A 20,959-nucleotide genomic window follows, 5' to 3' on the forward strand; every position below is an offset into this window, starting at 1 on the left:
TTCCGATTGTTTGCCTGGTGCTTTGATAAACTGAAGGCATCATATACATGGTACTATATTGTGATGTTATGAGCCAGGGAATAAAAGAACTACCCTACCCAGCATGCAACAGGAGTGAGGAGCATGTATAGGTTGTGTCGCCATGACGGCATCTTGTATGTTGTGATATGCACGCTCTGAAAGCAAACGTTAAGAACTCAGCCAACACTCCTGGTCTGCATTATTCATAAATAGACAGACAACACATATACTCCGCTGCTTCACAGGCCGCTGGATGTAGCCGGCAAAGTATTCCCATGCTAGCTAGCCGGTCTAGCAAGCACGCCTCATTCAGTCCAAAACGGCCCGATCTATCCACATCCAGAATTGTCTGGCGGTCGTAAGTGATCCCGGAGTGACCACGCTGTAAGCCAGCCAGGAAATTTGCAGAATTGTCCGATATTTTTGCCAAATGTTCCATCTTTACCAAGAGCCCCTCCACGCCGGGCGACGCCATCTTGTTAAGAAAAGGCGTTAACAAAATAAAAGCATGTAAACAACATACGCAAATGTGCGATAAAATAATTGTCGGCGTTAATAGATTGATGAGTTAACTCATAATTAACGCATTAATTTGCCCACCCCTAATTTATATATTTCTTTTGTATTTTATGTCATTCTCTTGTTTTGTTTGCATGGCTCCAAATAAACCATTCATTCGTTCAGATAGTCTAACAGGGTAAAAGGAGCTCATCCTAGCATTTTTCTTTGTGCGGACCAACCAAAATGGCCTCACAATAAAGGTTTGAGGCGCACACACACACACACACACACACACACACACACATATACTGTACTTAACCGTAGCAGCTCATAAATATAACATCCATTATAGATCAACTGTAGGTGTGTCTGTGATGTGCACCACAGTATGACCGTCTCTTTTCCATCTGTCTCGCTACCCGGCCATGCACCCCATCTCTCTCTCCCACACACACACACACACACACACACACACTTTCCCTCTCTCCAAATCGGATTATCGGGCCTGCATCAGCTAACGAGACCCCCTTGTTGCAAGCCCATCCTTCAAACCCCCCCGATCCGAACATTTCACTGGCATCTGGCTCTAGGCTCACAGTGGACAAAAAGGACTGCCTAATTAGGCTCTAATTGCCCAGCTCTGTCTCTCCAGCTGCCTTGTGTATCTTGATTGATTGATTGATTGATTTAAACTTTTATTAGTAGATTGCACAGTACAGTACATATTCCGTACAATTGACCACTAAATGGTAACACCCCAATAAGTTTTTCAACTTGTTTAAGTCGGGGTCCACGTTAATCAATTCATGGTACAAATATATACTATCAGCATAAACAATTAATCAATCAATGTTTATTTATATAGCCCCAAATCACAAATGTCTCAAAGGACTGCACAAATCATTACGACTATGTACTGTGCAATCTACTAATACAAGTTTCAGTCAATCAATCACAAGTGTGTCCAAACTTTTTGTCAGAGAGCGTTTGTGACAAACCCCAAGATGCAGAGAGGGAGGCAGGCATTGGATAGGAAAACATGATTTATTAAAGACACTAAAACAAGAACAAACCAAAGTGCGCACGAGGCGGATAAACAACTAAGAGAGCTAGCATGGGAGCTAGAAAATAAAAGGAGCTCAACATGGAAGCTAGCAAAAACAAAAAGGGCCTAGCATGGAAAAGCTAGCGGGTAGCGAGCAGGAAAACAGAAGTCGTTACTCATTTGTTTACTCTAGCCTTTAAATAGACTCCATTTTTAGACCAGTTGATCTGTCGTTTCTTTTCTTTTTCTCCTATGTCCCACTCTCCCTTGTGGAGGGGGTCCGGTCCGATCCGGTGGCCATGTACTGCTTGCCTGTGTATCGGCTGGGGACATCTCTGCGCTGCTGATCCGCCTCCGCTTGGGATGTTTTCCTGCTGGCTCCGCTGTGAACGGGACTCTCGCTGCTGTGTTGGATCCACTTTGGACTGGACTCTTGCGACTGTGTTGGATCCATTATGGATTGAACTTTCACAGTATCATGTTAGACCCGCTCGACATCCATTGCTTTCCTCCTCTCCAAGGTTCTCATAGTCCTCATTGTCACCGACGTCCCACTGACTTATGTGGGCCTACCGAGGATGTCGTAGTGGTTTGTGTTGTGGTTTGTGCAGCCCTTTGAGACACTAGTGATTTAGGGCTATATAAGTAAACATTGATTGATTGATTGATTGATTGATTGAGAATAAAAACAAAACGGAAGCAGGGAACAAAAGACAGTAAGCTACAAACAGATACTGGATATAGCTTACAGCTACGCTGCAATGACACGACAGGAGCAACAATACGGAAGTTACATCGACATGACAATAATCCAGCCCTGACTGGAAGTCAAAGCAGGTACAAATAGGAGCGGGCTGATTGACACCAGGTGTGGAAAAAAACAGGAAACAGACAAAATAAGAGCGCGGACAGAAACTAAAAACAGGAAATACTAAACACACTCGGAGGAAAAACTATAACACAAAGTGGCAAGCCTGACACTTTCTGCCTGTACTGAATATTTATAATACGATTGGATTTTACATTTAGACTCTGCTCGGGCTTTGATGTCGGACACTTTCAACTGCTAGAGGCCAATTGAGTTCTTTTTTGGAAAGAACAAACAGACAGTAAGTGTGTTACATTCGGGCTCTTTCGACATGTGCCAGTGAGTCACTTGATCTGATGTGTGTGTTTGTGTGTTTGCATGTGTGTGTGTGTTTTCCCAAGCATTACTTACTGTCGCAGGGGACTCTTAAATCCGGGGCAGTGGTGCCTTCGGTTCACTCGAACACTCTTGGACGTTTGCACAATGTTTGGCGGCGGATCAGATGAGTCTGACGATCCGTCAGAAGAGAGCCCGTCGTAAACTGGTAACGTGAGGCTTGGTCTGCAGGCAGAGAGATGGGCGAGCCAACTGGGGAACGAGAGGGAAAAGTAAAAACATAACGTTCCAAGTGACAACGGTGATTTGTTGATCAACAAATGGCATATTCATGTGAGACTTGGTGGGCATAGCGATGCCGGCTTTGTTCCTCCGTGGATGCGTTGGGTAAAAAAACAAAGATTTATTTAACTAATAAAACAGGCTAGAACAAAAAAAACTGGTGCTGGGCAGATAAGGCAAACAAATGGCGCTAGCAGGGGAGCTAGGGAAACACTACAATTGGCACAAAGGCACAAAAAATAAAAACAAATGCTACTAGCATGAGAGCTAGGGAAAAACTAGGCGTAGCGTGAAAGCTAGCGAGAGGACAACAATGAATAGCAGTCGTCGCTTGTTGCGTGTAAACAAATGAGGATCCGAGACCGAAAGAACAAAAGGGGCAGGCTTAAATAAGGCGGTAATCAAAACCGAGAGTAGCAGGTGGAAACAATATGCAACCATGGTGACAGAGCAAAACAGGAAATAAGGAAGTCCATCAATTTTCTACCGCTTATTCCCTTTTGGGGTCGTGGGGGGGCGCTGGCGCCTATCTCAGCTACAATCGGGCGTAAGGCGGGGTACACCCTGGACAAGTCGCCACCTCATCGCAGGGCCAACACAGTTAGACAGACAACATTCACACTCACATTCACACACTAGGGACCATTTAGTGTTGCCAATCAACCTATCCCCAGGTGCATGTCTTTGGAAGTGGGAGGAAGCCGGAGTACCCGAAGGGAACCCACGCATTCACGGGGAGGACATGCAAACTCCACACAGAAAGATCCCGAGCCTGGATTTGAACCCAGGACTGCAGGACCTTCGTATTGTGAGGCAGACGCACTAACCCCTTCTGCCATCGTGAAGCCCGAAATAAGGAAGTCAAACTACAAAATGTGATATAAAAAAGAACAAAGCAACAATATGGTATGATCCGGGCATCGGATCATAACGATTAAACCTGAAAAAATAAATACATAAAATATCTAAACTCACAACTTGTAGAACTCATTCGAACTTCCGGGGTTGGCCGACACCGTCTCACAAGATGTAGTTTCTCTTTAAATATCCTTCTTGAAAATGGCCTTGCAAATATATGTGTTGCCTTGTCCAATCATAAAAGATGCAGACGAGGCGGAGTTCTTGAAAAGTTTACTCCACAAGGTGCTCATCAAAAACATCCCGCTGCCATGTCATGGCTAAACGGGGCTACTGCGCTCGCGCTTCGCTACTGTGGCATGCTGGGTAATGGAGTTCTTATGGTACCCAGCTCATAACATCACACGATATGTCTACCATAGGCCAGCTACAAGACCTTACTTCAACAACTCGTGATCTGATTGGCTATTGCAATTGTCCGTCAAATTTTTGTGTCTGGATGTACGCCCGCATTGTTGATTCTGAAGTATTCGGGCAGACTTGGCACAGCATGGCAACGAAAGCTAGCTGAATTCTGATTGGATACAAACTCTATCAGCACCGGAAGGATCATAATATGACATGAAGAAAAATTTAAGCTGCAAGCAGCGATGAACAGGACCGACTTTTGCTGGTGTTTCCTGCCTCTACCCATTCAACGTATCTTTACCTGCACTTTACCTACCTTCCCTGCATCCCGGGGTCACACTGGTGCTTCTTTCTTTCACCCATACACACCGGTGCTTCCTGCCATCACCCAGACAACATATCTTTACCTGCACGTTACCTACCTTCTCTGTATCCTGGAGTCAAACTGGTGCTTCCTTCTTTCACCCAGTCAACATATCTTTACCCGCACATTACCTACCTTCTCTGCATTGTGTGGTCACGCTGGTGCTTCCTGCTTTTAAGCGGCCATCTTGAGACGGCAGCAGCGCAGCAATTATTTGAAGGCTCGTAAAATCAAAACTGGAGCAGTTAGAAAAACTCTTTGCGCAGCTTTTAATCAAAAGGGTTCAATCTATTTCCTGTGCGAGTTTGAAGCCGACACAACAAATGTGCTCTGAGGAGATAATATTTGAAAAAAAGGTGACGGGTTTTGACAAAACTTTTGTTTTGAAGGGGTAATTGCCAACTTCCTGTTGATTTTTGCTGAAGGATGTCAATTATTGAAATGTAGGTCTAAGTAAGACCTACATAAAGGTTTTTGTTCCATGTCTCTACGACATTCCTAACGGAAGTTACAAGCAGTTTTGTCTGTGTTTTCTTCCTAGGAGCAGTTTTGTCTGTGTTTTATTCTTAGGGGGCGCTAGAGCGCAATTTTTAGTTTTGGGGTTAGGTTTTTTATTAGATGGCAATTTTCGCCAGTCCTGATGTGTTTGTCCAGTTTGGTGAGTTTTGAAGTATTTTAAGGGGGTTAAATTACAGCTAAAAGAGGCAAAAATGACTTTTTTAGGGAACTTTTGTTTTGAAGGGGTTTTTGCCAACTTCCTGTTGATTTTTGCTGAAGGAGGTCAGTGTATGAAATATAGGTCCAAGTGAGACCTACATAGTTTTTTTGTTTCATGTCTCTAAGACATTCCTAACGGAAGTTATAAGCAGTTTTGTCTGTGTTTTTTCCTAGTGGGCGCTAGAGCGCAATTTTTTAGTTTTGGGGTTTGGTTTTTTTGATTAAAACGCAATTTTCGCCAGTCCTGACGTGTGTGTGTAAATTTGGTGTGTTTTGAAGCATGTTAGGGGGGTCAAACTCTCATCTTCCTCGTACTCTCTCTTATCCACTTTTCCCGCTCTTCTCGGCAGCTTTCTCGCAACGCATCAATTATTCAAGTGTGGATTTTGTAGCTGAGAAACTGACGACATTGTCCATGTATTATTTATAGATTGTTTTTTTTTTGCTGGGGTTATTCAACGGCTTTCTCTCCAGAATAAATGTATATATTTCTTATACTTACATGATCTCACAATAGAAAGTAAACTGGGATGTACAGTACAGGTCAAAAGTTTGGACACACCTTCTCATTTCAATGCCTTTTTCTTTATTTACATGACTATTTACGTTGTAGATTGTCACTGAGGGCATCAAAACTATGAACGAACAGGTGGAGTTACGTACTTAACAAAAAAGGGAGAAATAACTAAACATATGTTTTCATCAGTCCAGTGGCATTTCTGGGTGTTGTTGATAAATGGCTTTAACTTTGCTTAGTATAGCGTTTTAAATTGTGCTTACAGATGTAGCGACCAACTGTAGTTACTGAAAGTAGTTTTCTGAATTGTTCCTGAGTCCATGTGGTGATATCCTTTACACACTGTTGTCGCTTTTTGATGCAGTATCGCCTGAGGGGTCGAAGGTCCGTAATGTCATTGCTTACGTGCAGTGATTTCTTCAGATTCTCTGAACGGCGTGGCGCAGTGGAAGAGTGGCCGTGCGCAACCCGAGGGTCACTGGTTCAAATCCCACCTAGTACCAACCTTGTCATGTCCGTTGTGTCCTTGAGCAAGACACTTCACCCTTGCTCCTGATGGGTGCTGGTGAGCGCCTTGCATGGCAGCTCCCTCCATCAGTGTGTGAATGGGTAAATGTGGAAGTAGTGTCAAAGCGCTTTGAGTACCTTGAAGGTAGAAAAGCGCTATACAAGTACAACCCATTTATCATTTAACCTTTTGAATCCATCCATCCATCCATCTTCCTCTGCTTATCCGAGGTCGGGTCGCGGGGGCAGCAGCCTAAGCAGGGAAGCCCAGACTTCCCTCTCCCCAACCACTCGGTCCAGCTCCTCCTGGGGTATCCCGAGGCGTTCTCAGGCCAGCCAGGAGACATAGTCTTTCCAACATGACCCGGGTCTTCCCCGTGGCCTCCTACCGTTCAGACGTGCCCTAAACACCTCCCTAAGGAGGCGTCCGGGTGGCATCCTGACCAGACGCCCGAACCACCTCATCTGGCCCCGTGCTTGGGTGTATCTCGTGTGAGAGGTTGAGGTCACTGACAATATAACCTGGTCTCTACACACCGGAGCTCTTGTAAAAAGAGCTCAGCAGCGCATGCACTTTTTGCGTCGGATGAAAAGAGCACAGCTCCCTCCTGCCAGCATCTCTGTCTGGACTGGAGCCTGCAATGCCTCAGACTGGAAGTCTCTTCAGAGACTGGTGAGGACGGCGGAAAAAGATTATCAGGACTCCTCTTCCTCCTATCCAGGAGATCGCAAAAAGCCGCTGCCCGAGTGTAGGCCTAAATGTATATTTTTATACACATATTGCATTGGTTTTTAAAATAAAACATATGAAAATGGCCGTGTTTGGCCCCTGGTGGAAAAAGTTTGGACACCCCTTTCTTACTGTGTTATGCTGTACAAGTTTGATGGCATTTGACTAACTGCACTAGAGCAAGCCCGGTCACAGGCAATTACAGAGCCTGCTAGCCTGGGTATGGAGTCAGTTAAGTTAGAACTAGCCAGCGCCAGGCTGGATGATCCCTGTACACATAGCAATTTTCGTAGAATAATACACAACTCACAAAATGTTTTTTCTACTGTGTCTATGACTTCGTCAGAGTTAGACATGCGTTCTACTGAGGTGGCAAATTATGATGCGTTCAGTTTATCGCAGCGCCAAGTAGATAATCTGAAAATTCCCGTCATATCAATTCCTAGATATGGTCGTAATTATTTTAAGTACACTGCGCATAATAAACGCAACATTATTAATATTGCTACTACGGATAATTTTATCAACAACTCCTTAAAACAGCCCACTACCTATAATATGGGCTTTCTAAACATCAGATCTTTGTCTCCCAAAACGTTATTAGTCAATGAGGTCATTAGAGACAACAACCTTAACGTCATCGGTCTTAGCGAAACCTGGCTTAAACCAGACGACTTTTTTGCGATAAATGAGGCATCCCCTCCTAACTATACGAATGCGCATATTGCCCGTCACCTCAAAAGGGGAGGGGGTGTCGCACTAATATACAACGAAAACTTTAACTTTAGTCCTAACTTAAATAATAAATATAAATCGTTTGAGGTGCTTTCTATGAAGTCTGCCACACCTCTGCCTCTGTGCCTGGCCGTTATCTACCGCCCCCCAGGGCCCTATTCGGACTTTATTAGTGAATTCTCAGAGTTTGTTGCTGATCTAGTGACGCACGCCGATAATATAATTATAATGGGGGACTTTAATATCCATATGAATACCCCATTGGACCCACCGTGCGTGGCGCTCCAGACTATAATTGATAGCTGTGGTCTTACACAAATAATAAATGAACCGACGCATCGCAGCGGTAATACGATAGACCTAGTGCTTGTCAGAGGTATCACCGTCTCAAAAGTTACGATACTCCCGTATACTAAAGTAATGTCCGATCATTACCTTATAAAATTCGAAGTTCAGACTCATGTTCGGCAAGCTAATAATAATAATAACTGCTATAGCAGCCGCAACATTAATGCTGCCACAACGACGACTCTTGCGGACCTACTGCCCTCGGTAATGGCACCGTTCCCAAAGTATGTGGGCTCTATTGATAACCTCACTAACAACTTTAACAACGCCCTGCGCGAAACCATTGATAGTATAGCACCGCTGAAGTTAAAAAAGGCTCCAAAAAGGCGTACGCCATGGTTTACTGAAGAAACTAGAGCTCAGAAATTATTATGTAGAAAGCTGGAACGCAAATGGCGCACGACTAAACTTGAGGTGCACCATCAAGCATGGAGTGATAGTTTAATAACTTATAAACGCATGCTTACCTTAGCTAAAACTAATTATTACTCAAATCTCATCCGCATTAATAAAAACGATCCAAAATTTTTGTTTAGTACAGTAGCATCGCTAACCCAACAAGGGACTCCTTCCAGTAGCTCCACCCATTCGGCAGATGACTTTATGAAGTTCTTTAATAAGAAAATTGAACTTATTAGAAAGGAGATTAAAGACAATGCGTCCCAGCTACAACGGGGTTATAGTAACACAGATACGATTGTATATACGGCGGATACTGCAAATATCCAAAATAGTTTCTCTCGTTTTGATGAAATAACATTAGAAGGATTGTTACAACGTGTAAATGGAATAAAACAAACAACATGTTTACTTGACCCACTTCCTGGGAAACTTATCAAGGAACTTTTTGTATTATTAGGTCCATCAGTGCTAAATATTATAAACTTATCACTTTCCTCGGGCACTGTTCCCGTTGCATTCAAAAAAGCGGTTATTCATCCTCTCCTTAAAAGACCTAACCTCGATCCAGACCTCATGGTAAACTACCGACCGGTGTCTCACCTTCCCTTTATTTCGAAAATCCTCGAAAAAATTGTTGCAGAGCAGCTAAATGAGCACTTAGCGTTTAACAATCTATGTGAAACCTTTCAATCCGGTTTCAGGGCAAATCACTCGACTGAGACAGCCCTCGCAAAACTGACTAATGATCTATTGCTAACGATGGACTCTGATGCGTCATCTATGTTGCTGCTCCTCGATCTTAGCGCTGCTTTCGATACCGTCGATCATAATATTTTATTAGAGCGTATCAAAATACGAATTGGTATTTCAGACTCAGCCCTGTCATGGTTTAACTCTTATCTTACTGATAGGATGCAGTGCGTCTCCTATAACAGTGTGACCTCGGACTATGTTAAGGTAACGTGTGGAGTTCCCCAGGGTTCGGTCCTTGGCCCTGTACTCTTCAGCATCTACATGCTGCCGCTAGGTGACGTCATACGCAAATACGGTATTAGCTTTCACTGTTATGCTGATGACACCCAACTTTACATGCCCCTAAAGCTGACCAACACGCCGGACTGTAGTCAGTTGGAAGCGTGTCTTAATGAAATTAAACAATGGATGTCCGCTAACTTTTTGCAACTTAATGCCAAAAAAACGGAAATGCTGATTATCGGTCCTGCTAGACACCGACCTCTATTTAATAATACAACTTTAACATTTGACAACCAAATAATAAAACAAGGTGACTCTGTAAAAAATCTGGGTATTATCTTCGACCCAACTCTCTCCTTTGAGTCACACATTAAAAGCGTTACTAAAACGGCCTTCTTTCATCTCCGTAATATCGCTAAAATTCGCTCCATTTTGTCCACTAAAGACGCCGAGATCATTATCCATGCGTTTGTTACGTCTCGTCTCGATTACTGTAACGTATTATTTTCGGGTCTCCCAATGTCTAGCATTAAAAGATTACAGTTGGTACAAAATGCGGCTGCTAGACTTTTGACAAGAACAAGAAAGTTTGATCGTATTACGCCTGTACTGGCTCACCTGCACTGGCTTCCTGTGCACTTAAGATGTGACTTTAAGGTTTTACTACTTACGTATAAAATACTACACGGTCTAGCTCCAGCCTATCTTGCCGATTGTATTGTACCGTATGTCCCGGCAAGAAATCTGCGTTCAAAAGACTCCGGCTTATTAGTGATTCCTAGAGCTCAAAAAAAGTCTGCGGGCTATAGAGCGTTTTCCGTTCGGGCTCCAGTACTCTGGAATGCCCTCCCGGTAACAGTTCGAGATGCTACCTCAGTAGAAGCATTTAAGTCTCATCTTAAAACTCATCTGTATACTCTAGCCTTTAAATAGACCTCCTTTTTAGACCAGTTGATCTGCCGCTTCTTTTCTTTCTCCTATGTCCCCCCCTCCCTTGTGGAGGGGGTCCGGTCCGATCACCATGGATGAAGTACTGACTGTCCAGAGTCGAGACCCAGGATGGACCGCTCGTCGGGACCCAGGATGGACCGCTCGCCTGTATCGGTTGGGGACATCTCTACGCTGCTGATCCGCTTGAGATGGTTTCCTGTGGACGGGACTCTCACTGCTGTCTTGGAGCCACTATGGATTGAACTTTCACAGTATCATGTTAGACCCGCTCGACATCCATTGCTTTCGGTCCCCTAGAGGGGGGGGGTTGCCCACATCTGAGGTCCTCTCCAAGGTTTCTCATAGTCAGCATTGTCGCTGGCGTCCCACTGAATGTGAATTCTCCCTGCCCACTGGGTGTGAGTTTTCCTTGCCCTTTTGTGGGTTCTTCCGAGGATGTTGTAGTCGTAATGATTTGTGCAGTCCTTTGAGACATTTGTGATTTGGGGCTATATAAATAAACATTGATTGATTGATTGATTGATTGATTGATTTCCCACCCATCCTTAATCGTATCGCTTCATGTTTTGTTGTGTGTTGTCTCCGCAGTCTGCCGTGCGTCCGTGAGCGTGCAGGTGTCCCCGAAAGTGGAAGTGCTGAAAGACGCCAACGCCAAGATGCCCTGCACGTACACCGTGTCAGCGTCCTCCAGCAACACCGTGGTGGAGTGGCAGTTCGTAAGTAGCGGCGTGTCACCCGGGCTCAAACACAAGGGCTGAAACGCGGAGGGGAAAAATGGCAGAAAGTTTAGAAGAGGATGTTGGAACCCAATCTTTTTAAAGTGGAACATTATCAGCAGACCTATGTAAGCGTCAATATATACCTTGATGGTGCAGAAAAAAGACCATCTATTTTTTTAACCGATTTCCGAACTCTAAATGGGTGAATTTTGGCAAATTAAACGCCTTTCTGTTTATCGCGCTGAGGCGATGACGTCAGAATGTGACGTCGCCGAGGTAACACACCCACCATTTTCATTTTCAACACATTACAAACACCGGGTCTCAACTCTGTTATTTTCCGTTTTTTTGACTATTTTTTGGAACCTTGGAGACATCATGCCTCGACGGTTTGTTGTCGGAGGGTGTAACAACACTAACAGGGAGGGATTCAAGTTGCACCACTGGCAAGAAATCTGCCACCAGACCCCCATTGAATGTACCAGAGTGTCTCCACATTTGACCGGCGATGCTAAGACAGACATGGCACAGAGATGTATGGATAACCTGCAGATGCATTTGCAACGAAAAAATCAACGAATTCACAAAGGTGAGTTTTGTTGATGTTGACTTATGTGCTAATCAGACATATTTGGTCGCGGCGTGACTGCCAGCTAATCGATGCTAACATGCTACGCTAATCGATGCTAACATGCTACTTACCGGCGGTGCTAAAGCAGACATGGCACAGAGATGTATGGATAACCTGCAGATGCATTTGCAACGAAAAAATCAACGAATTCACAAAGGTGAGTTTTGTTGATGTTGACTGCCAGCGAATCGATGCTAACATGCTATGCTAATCGATACTAACATGCTATTTACCGGCGGTGCTAAAGCTGACATGGCACAGAGATGTATGGATAACCTGCAGATGCATTTGCAACTATATTACGTTTCCTTCCACCCACATTTAATGCGAAACAAACACTTACCAATCGACGGATTTAAGTTGGTCCAGTGTCACAAGATGCGAAAGTCCTGATCGTTTGGTCCGCACATTTTACCGGCGATGCTAACGCAGCTATTCGGCCATGCTATGGCTATGAATAGCGTCTATAGCTATTCGCTCAATAGCTTCAGTTTCTCCTTCAATATTTTCATACTCCAACCATCCGTTTCAATACATGCGTAATTTGTTGAATCGCTTAAGTCGCTGAAATCCGAGTCTGAATCCGAGCTAATGTCGCTATATCTTGCTGTGGTATTCCCATTGTTTGTTTACATTGGCAGCACTGTGTGACGTCACAGGGAAATGGCCAGTGTCTTCGCAGAGAGCGAAAATCAAGCACTTTAAAGGGGAACATTATCAGCAAACCTATGTAAGCGTCAATATATACCTTGATGGTGCAGAAAAAAGACAATCTATTTTTTTAACCGATTTCCGAACTCTAAATGGGTGAATTTTGGCGAATTAAACGCCTTTCTGTTTATCGGTCATGTGGTGATGATGTCAGAACGTGACGTCGCCGAGGTAACACACCCGCCATTTTCATTTTCAACACATTACAAACACCGGGTCTCAGCTCTGTTATTTTCCGTTTTTTTGACTATTTTTTGGAACCTTGGAGACATCATGCCTCGTCGGTGTGTTGTCGGAGGGTGTAACAACACTAACAGGGAGGGATTCAAGTTGCACCACTGGCCCCAAGATGCCAAAGCGTCTGCCGCCAGACCCCCATTGAATGTGCCAGAGTGTCTCCACATTTGACCGGCGATGCTAAGACAGACATGACACAGAGATGTATGGATAACCTGCAGATGCATTTGCAACCATTAAGTCAACAAAATCACAAAGGTGAGTTTTGTTGATTTTGTTGACTTATGTGCTAATCAGACATATTTGGTCATGGCATGACTGCCAGCTAATCGATGCTAACATGCTATTTACGCTAGCTGTTTGTACATTTGAAACTAGATACCCACATTTAATGCGAAACAAACACTTACCAATCGACAGATTTAAGTTGCTCCAGTGTCACAAGATGCGAAAGTCCTGATCGTTTGGTCCGCACATTTTACCGGCGATGCTAATAAGGCAGCCATGCTATGGGCCACTTCATTAGGTACACCCACGCTATGGCCGAATAGCGTCAATAGCTATTCGCTCAATAGCTTTAATTTCTTCTTCAATTTCGTTTTCGCTATCTGCCGACCATCTGTTTCAATACATGCGTAATCTGTTGAATCGCTTAAGCCGCTGAAATCCGAGTCTGAATCCGAGCTAATGTCGCTATATCTTGTTGTGGTAACCGCCATGTTGTTTGTATTGGCAGCCCTGTATGACGTCACAGGGAAATGGATAGTGGTTTCGAAGATAGCGAAAATAAGGCACTTTAAAGCTTTATTTAGGGATATTCCGGGACCGGTAAAATTTTGAAAAAAACTTCAACAAAATACAACAAGCCACTGGGAACTGATTTTTATTGTTTGTAACCCTTTTGAAATTGTGATAATGTTCCCCTTTGACCGCTGACTTCAGTCCTCCTTTGGTGTTCAAAATCAACTAAAATTGAGATACTGTAGGAAAACAATTAAGATTCAAGATCAAAGTTGAAGTTATGTCGTTTTTTACATTTTAAGTATGACTTAAAAATGTTGCATTGTTGGATAGTCGTGTTGGATTGAATTGAATAACTTTTTTTGATTAGGACTGGAGCTGTGTGTGCTACTACTTTTTTCCGGTGTTTGCTTTCCATCCATCTTCCGCTCTTATTCATGGTGTATCTCCTTATGAATCTCGAAGAGGTGGGAGATCAAATTACTCGTATAAAAGGGAAACGTCTTGGTTCCTCCTCGCGTAACCAAATTTTTGTAGTCATTGTAAATTGCCAGGTTTTTTTATCCGTCGGACACACTTTATAATAATCCCAAACCGTAGACATGGTGTCGTTAGTCAGTCACCGAGCGAGCTCGTTTGTTAGCCACGGCTCCAGCACCGGCAACAACACACTCCTGTTTTTGTTATGCTACGCTCGATGCGGTTTGATGAGGTCATCAAGCGTCGCCGGTAAACCTTTCATGCTGCGGTCGTGCTGCAACTCCTGTGTGGTGTGTGGGAGAGGGGGGGGGGGCTGACGGGGGGACGCAACTGCTCTGTCCTGCGGCGTTTTAAAAAGTCATCAATTTTACTTTTTAAAACCGATACCGATCATTTCCGATATTACATTTTAAAGCATTTATCGGCCTGCCGATATTATTGAATATCTCCAGGATGAAGTAGTATTTTCATTAGGGCTGGGCAACGATTAAAAATTTTAATCGAAGTTAATCGCACTATTTCTCCGATTAATCACGATTAACTGCATTGTATACGCAAAGCCCAATAATGAATTCAAAAGTAGTGTGTAGTGCAGCTTTATTGGAATATTCTCCCACATGAACAAAAGCGCCAAAACATTTGTTGTGCAAACACAATTTAAATCAGTCCTTGTTAAACAGTAGCAGCTAAATAGCATATTTTATGAAAATCAACTCCAAAAATGTAAATACAAACATTTAAGCTTATTGCCACTGCCAGGGTATTTAAGTTATCCTGTTTGTTATGGAAAATAAATATAATCTACATACAAATCTCTGAGCCACAATCATAACATCTGAACAGGCAATTTCTGAGGTAACAGCAGAAACATTTTTTTTTATCAGGGATCTTATGTTTAAAAAACCTATATTATAGGTAGTGGGCTGTTTTAGGGAATTTTGGATCAAATTATCCGTAGTAGCAATATGAATAATGTTGTGTTTATTATGCGTAGTGCACTTAAAATAATTATGACCATATCTAGGAATTGATATGATGGGAATCTTCAGATTGTTTGCTTGGTGCTTTGATAAACTGAAGGCATCATATACATGGTACTATATTGTGATGTTATGAGCCAGGGAATAAAAGAAATACCCTACCCAGCATGCAACAGGAGTGAGGAGCATGCGCGGTAGCCCGGTATAGGTTGTGTCGCCATGACGGCATCTTGTATGTTGTGATATGCACGCTCTGAAAGCAAACGTTAAGAACTCAGCCAACACTCCTGGTCTGCATTATTCATAAATAGACAGACAACACATATACTCCGCTGCTTCACAGGCCGCTGGATGTAGCCGGCAAAGTATTCCCATGCTAGCTAGCCGGTCTAGCAAGCACGCCTCATTCAGTCCAAAACGGCCCGATCCATCCACATCCAGAATTGTCTGGCGGTCGTAAGTGATCCCGGAGTGACCACGCTGTAAGCCAGCCAGGAAATTTGCAGAATTGTCCGGTATTCTTGCCAAATGTTCCATCTTTACCAAGAGCCCCTCCACGCCGAAGAACATCCGGGAGATGCCATCTTGTTAAGAAAAGGCGTTAACAAAATAAAAGCATGTAAACAACATACGCAAATGTGCGATAAAATAATTGTTGGCGTTAATAGATTGATGAGTTAACGCGTAATTAACGCATTAATTTGCCCACCCCTAATTTTCATATAATCTTGGCATGTGCACAATAACACCAAATGTGTGACAGTGACAGAAATACTGCTAATAGCAGGCGTGTAGTTGTACCTAATGTTCTGACCAGGTGAATCTATATATATATATCTATATATATATATGTGTTAGTTAAGGTGGTGTCTCTCCAGGGTGAAGGCGGACGGACGGGGAAGGGGCTAGGGTGGGGTGTAAGGAACAGTGTAATTTGGCCTGTCGCCACATCTCCATCTCAATAGACTACAGACTAGGGCAATAGACTGCGGACTGTGGTGAAGTAGGCCGGCTTCGTCGCGTGAAGAAGCCTACAATTTTTTAGGAGGAGAAGACCCTGCCCCAAGTGGAGGAGTTCAAGTACCTCAGAGTCGGAGCGGTATAGCTCGGTTGGTAGAGTGGCCGTGCCAACATATGTTCGATTCCCACTTCCGCCATCCTAGACACTGCCGTTGTGTCCTTGGGCAAGACACTTTACCCACCTGCTCCCAGTGCCACCCACACTGGTTCAAATGTAACTTAGATATTGGGTTTCACTATGAAAAGCGCTTTGAGTCACTAGAGAAAAGCGCTATATAAATATAATTCACCTCACTTAACGAGTGAGGGAAGAGAGGATCGTGAGATCGACAGGCGGATCGGTGCGGCGTCTTCAGTATTGCGGACGCTGTATCGATCCGTTGTGGTAAAGAAGGAGCTGAGCCGGAAGGCAAAGCTCTCAATTTACCGGTCGATTTACGTTCCCATCCTCACCTATGGTCATGAACTTTGGGTCATGACCAAAAGGACAAGATCCCGGGTACAAGCGGCCCAAATGAGTTTCCTCCGCCGTGTGGCGGGTCTCTCCCTTAGAGATAGGCTGAGAAGCTCTGCCATCCGGGAGGAACTCAAAGTAAAGCCGCTGCTCCTCCACATGGAGAGGAGCCAGATGAGGTGGTTCGGGAAGACTAAGTCTCCAGCCTGGCCTGGGAACGCCTCGGGATCCCCCAGGAGGACCTGGACGAAGTGGCTGGGTACAGGGAAGTATGGGCTTCTCTGCTTAGGCTGCTGCCCCCGCGACTCGACCTCGGATAAGCGGAAGAAGATGGATGGATGGATATATCGTGTATCGTGACATGGCCTAAAAATATCGAGATATTCAGAAAATGATGAAACATATATTTGAATATTTGAAACAATATTAAAAGCTCCGCATTTAGCTGAGTTCCTCCTTGAAAGTGTTAGGTGTCTAATGTCTGTGGCCCAGAACTAGTCTCTCGGGACATATTCCAGTTTGAAGATCATTAAAAGATCCTTTGCATAATAGGCTGCCTTTTAATGTTTTCTTTCCCTTCTAAGGAGGAGCAGGGAATCAGGAAGCGAGTCGCTTACCGCACCGAGGGTGGCGAGACTAAAAGCGAGCAGGGCACCCCGCTGAGCGGCCGGGTGAGCGTCGACGAGGACTTCGCTCTGACCATCACGTCGGTCAGACCCTCCGACGAGCTGGTCTACATCTGCCAGGTCACCGCCGGACCTCATGGCACCGGAGAAGCCGCAACTAACCTCAAAGTATTCTGTGAGTACACATTCATTGCGTTATGGACAGCACTTTTTAGAGGTGGGTATAGTACCGAATATGATTCATTAGTATTGCGGGACTATACTAGTACTGGTATACCGTACAACCCTACATCAGACATAAAGGTGGTTATACTAAGACGTAAAACAAAGTTTTATTTATTTATTAATTAAAAAAAGGGGGGGGTACTTTTTAGACGCGGTATAGTACCGAATATGATTCATTGGTATCGCGGGGCTATACTTGTACCAATAAACCATACAACCCTACATCAAACATAAGGGCGGTTATACTAAGACGTGATACAAAGTTTTATTTTGTTTATTTTTTTTAAAAGCGCGGGGGGTACCGGTACTTTTTAGAGGCGGTATAGTACCGAATATGATTCATTAGTATCGCAGGACTATAATAGTACCGGTATACCGTTCAACCCTACATCAGACATAAGGGCGGTTATACTAAGACGCGATACAAAGTTTTATTTTGTTTATTTTTTTTAAAAACGGGCGGTTACCGGTACTTTTTAGAGGCTGTATAGTATCGAATATGATTCTTTAGTACCGCGGGACTATACTAGTACCGATATACCGTACAACCCTACATCAGACATAAGGGCGATAATACTAAGACGTGATACAATATTTAATTTTTTTTTTTTTTTTTTTTTTAAAAGGCGGGTACCGGTACTTTTTAGAGGTGGTATAGTACCGAATATGATTCATTAGTATCGCCGGACTATACTAGTACCAATAAACTGTACAACCCTACATCAGACATAAAGGTGGTTATACTAAGACGAAAAACAAAGTTTTATTTATTTATTAATTTTAAAAAAAGGGGGGTGGGACCGGTACTTTTTAGACGCAGTATAGTACCGAATATGATTCATTAGTATCGCGGGACTATACTAGTACTGGTGTAAAGTACAACCCTACATCAGACATAAAGGTGGTTATACTAAGACGTAAAACAAAGTTTTATTTATTAATTAATTTAAAAAAAGGGGGGGGACCGGTACTTTTTAGAGGCGGTATAGTACTGAATATGATTCATTAGTATCGCGGGACTATACTAGTACTGGTATAAAGTACAACCCTACATCAGACATAAGGGCGGTTATACTAAGACGTGAAATAGAGTTGTATTTATTTATTTTTGTTAATAAGGGGGGTACCGGTACTTTTTAGAGGCGGTATAGTACTGAATATGATTCATTAGTATCACGAGACTATACTAGTACCGGTATAAAGTACAACCCTACATCAGACATAAGGGCGGTTATACTAAGACGTGATACAAAGTTTTATTTTTATTTTTTTTTTTTAAAACGGGGGGGGGGGGTACCGGTACTTTTTAGAGGTGGTATAGTACCGAATATGATTAATTAGTATCGCGGGACTATACTAGTACCGGTATACCGTACAACCCTACATCAGACATAAGGGCGATAATACTAAGACGTGATACAATGTTTTATTTATTTATTTATTTTTTTTAAAAGGCGGGTACCGGTACATTTTAGAGGTGGTATAGTACCGAATATGATTAATTAGTATCGCGGGACTATACTAGTACCAGTATACCGTACAACCCTACATCAGACATAAGGGCGATAATACTAAGACGTGATACAATGTTTTATTTATTTTTATTTTTTTTTTAAAAGGCGGGTACCGGTACTTTTTAGAGGTGGTATAGTACCGAATATGATTCATTAGTATTGCAGGACTATACTAGTACCGGTATACTGTACAACCCTACATCAGACATAAGGGCGGTTATACTAAGACGTGAAATAGAGTTGTATATATTTATTTTTCTTAATAAGGGGGGTACCGGGACTTTTTAGAGGCGGTATAGTACCGAATAAAATTCATTAGTATCGCGGGACTATACTAGTACCGGTATACTGTACAACCCTACATCAGACATAAGGGCGGTTGTACTAACACGTGGAACAAAGTTTTATTTATTTTATTTAAAAAAAGGGGGGGACCAGTACTTTTTAGAGGCGGTATAGTACCGAATAGGATTCATCGGTATCGTGGGACTATACTAGTACCGGTATACCATACAACTCTACATCAAACATGAGAGCGGTTATACTAAGACATGAAACAAAGTTTTATTTATTTATTAAAAAAAAAAAGTGGGGACCGGTACTTTTTAGAGGCGGTATAGTACTGAATATGATTCATTGGTATGGCGGGACTATACTAGTACCTGTAAACCATACACCCCTACATTAGAAATAACGGCGGTTATACTAAGATGTAAAACAAGGTTTTATCTACAGATGAATATTCACATCCAGCCAGGAAGAAGACGCTGCTGCACTTGCATACACACACTACATCGCCATGACGACGCACTTACAACATCCAGCGTGGCCTGGATGAATACTGCCTTTTCAAATTAAAAGTGTTACCTTCTACCCTGGATTTCAATGATTTTGTGTTGGGGAAAACCCCATGTTCCATGACTTTCGCACGGCCGATAAAAAAAACCTACTCGGTGGTCTCGTGGTTAGAGTGTCCGCCCTGAGATCGGCAGGTTGTGAGTTCAAACCCCGGCCGAATCATACCAAAAACTATAAAAACGGGACCTGTTACCTCCCTGCTTGGCACTCAGCATCAAGAGTTGGAATTGGGGTTTAAAGCACCAAAAATTATTCCCGGCCGTGGCCATCGCTGCTGCCCACTGCTCTCCTCAGCTCCCAGGGTGTGTGACTATCATTGCTACTTTAACTTGACTTTAAAAAGACGTCACAGCAAAGTCTTCCATCGCTATTCCAAACTTCCGCATTTTGGCCCCGCTCTGGGAGAATAATACAAACCCCGTTTCCATATGAGTTGGGAAATTGTGTTAGATGTAAATATAAACAGAATACAATGATTTGCAAATCCTTTTCAACCCATATTCAGTTGAATATGCTACAAAGACAACATATTTGATGTTCAAACTCATAAACTTTATTTTTTATTTTTGCAAATAATAATTAACTTTGAATTTCATGGCTGCAACACGTGCCAAAGTAGTTGGGAAAGGGCATGTTCACCACTGTGTTACATCACCTTTTCTTTTAACAACACTCAATAAACGTTTGGGAACTGAGGAAACTAATTGTTGAAGCTTTGAAAGTGGAATTCTTTCCCATTCTTGTTTTATGTAGAGCTTCAGTCCTTCAACAGTCCGGGGTCTCCACTGTCGTATTTTACGCTTCATAATGCGCCACACATTTTCCATGAGAGACAGGTCTGGACTGCAGGCGGGCCAGGAAAGTACCGGCACTCTTTTAGTACGAAACCACGCTGTTGTAACACGTACTGAATGTGGCTTGGCATTGTCTTGCTGAAATAAGCAGGGGCGTCCATGAAAAAGACGGCGCTTAGATGGCAGCATATGTTGTTCCAAAACCTGTATGTACCTTTCAGCATTAATGGTGCCTTCACAGATGTGTAAGTTACCCATGCCTTGGGCACTAATGCACCCCCATACCATCACACATGCTAGTTTTTGAACTTTGCGTCGATAACAGTCTGGATGGTTCGCTTCTCCTTTGGTCCGGATGACACAATGTCGAATATTTCCAAAAACAATTTGAAATGTGGACTCGTCAGACCACAGAACACTTTTCCACTTTGCATCAGTCCATCTTAGATAATCTCGGGCCCAGA

General features: G+C 43.2%; 1 protein-coding gene across 3 annotated transcripts in view; it reads left to right on the plus strand.

The window, feature by feature from the left end:
- Nucleotides 1–20,959, plus strand: part of bcam (basal cell adhesion molecule (Lutheran blood group)) — a 179,404-nt gene that overhangs the window by 98,334 nt on the left and 60,111 nt on the right. For all 3 annotated transcript variants that reach the window (XM_061915021.1, XM_061915022.1, XM_061915023.1), the window contains exons 2-3: nucleotides 11,094–11,221; nucleotides 17,063–17,279. In XM_061915021.1, the coding sequence (XP_061771005.1) occupies nucleotides 11,094–11,221; nucleotides 17,063–17,279 (345 nt within the window). The remainder of the gene's footprint in view (nucleotides 1–11,093; nucleotides 11,222–17,062; nucleotides 17,280–20,959) is intronic.

The sequence above is a fragment of the Nerophis ophidion genome, linkage group LG11, assembly GCF_033978795.1.
Source record: "Nerophis ophidion isolate RoL-2023_Sa linkage group LG11, RoL_Noph_v1.0, whole genome shotgun sequence".
NCBI classification, from domain to species: domain Eukaryota; kingdom Metazoa; phylum Chordata; class Actinopteri; order Syngnathiformes; family Syngnathidae; genus Nerophis; species Nerophis ophidion.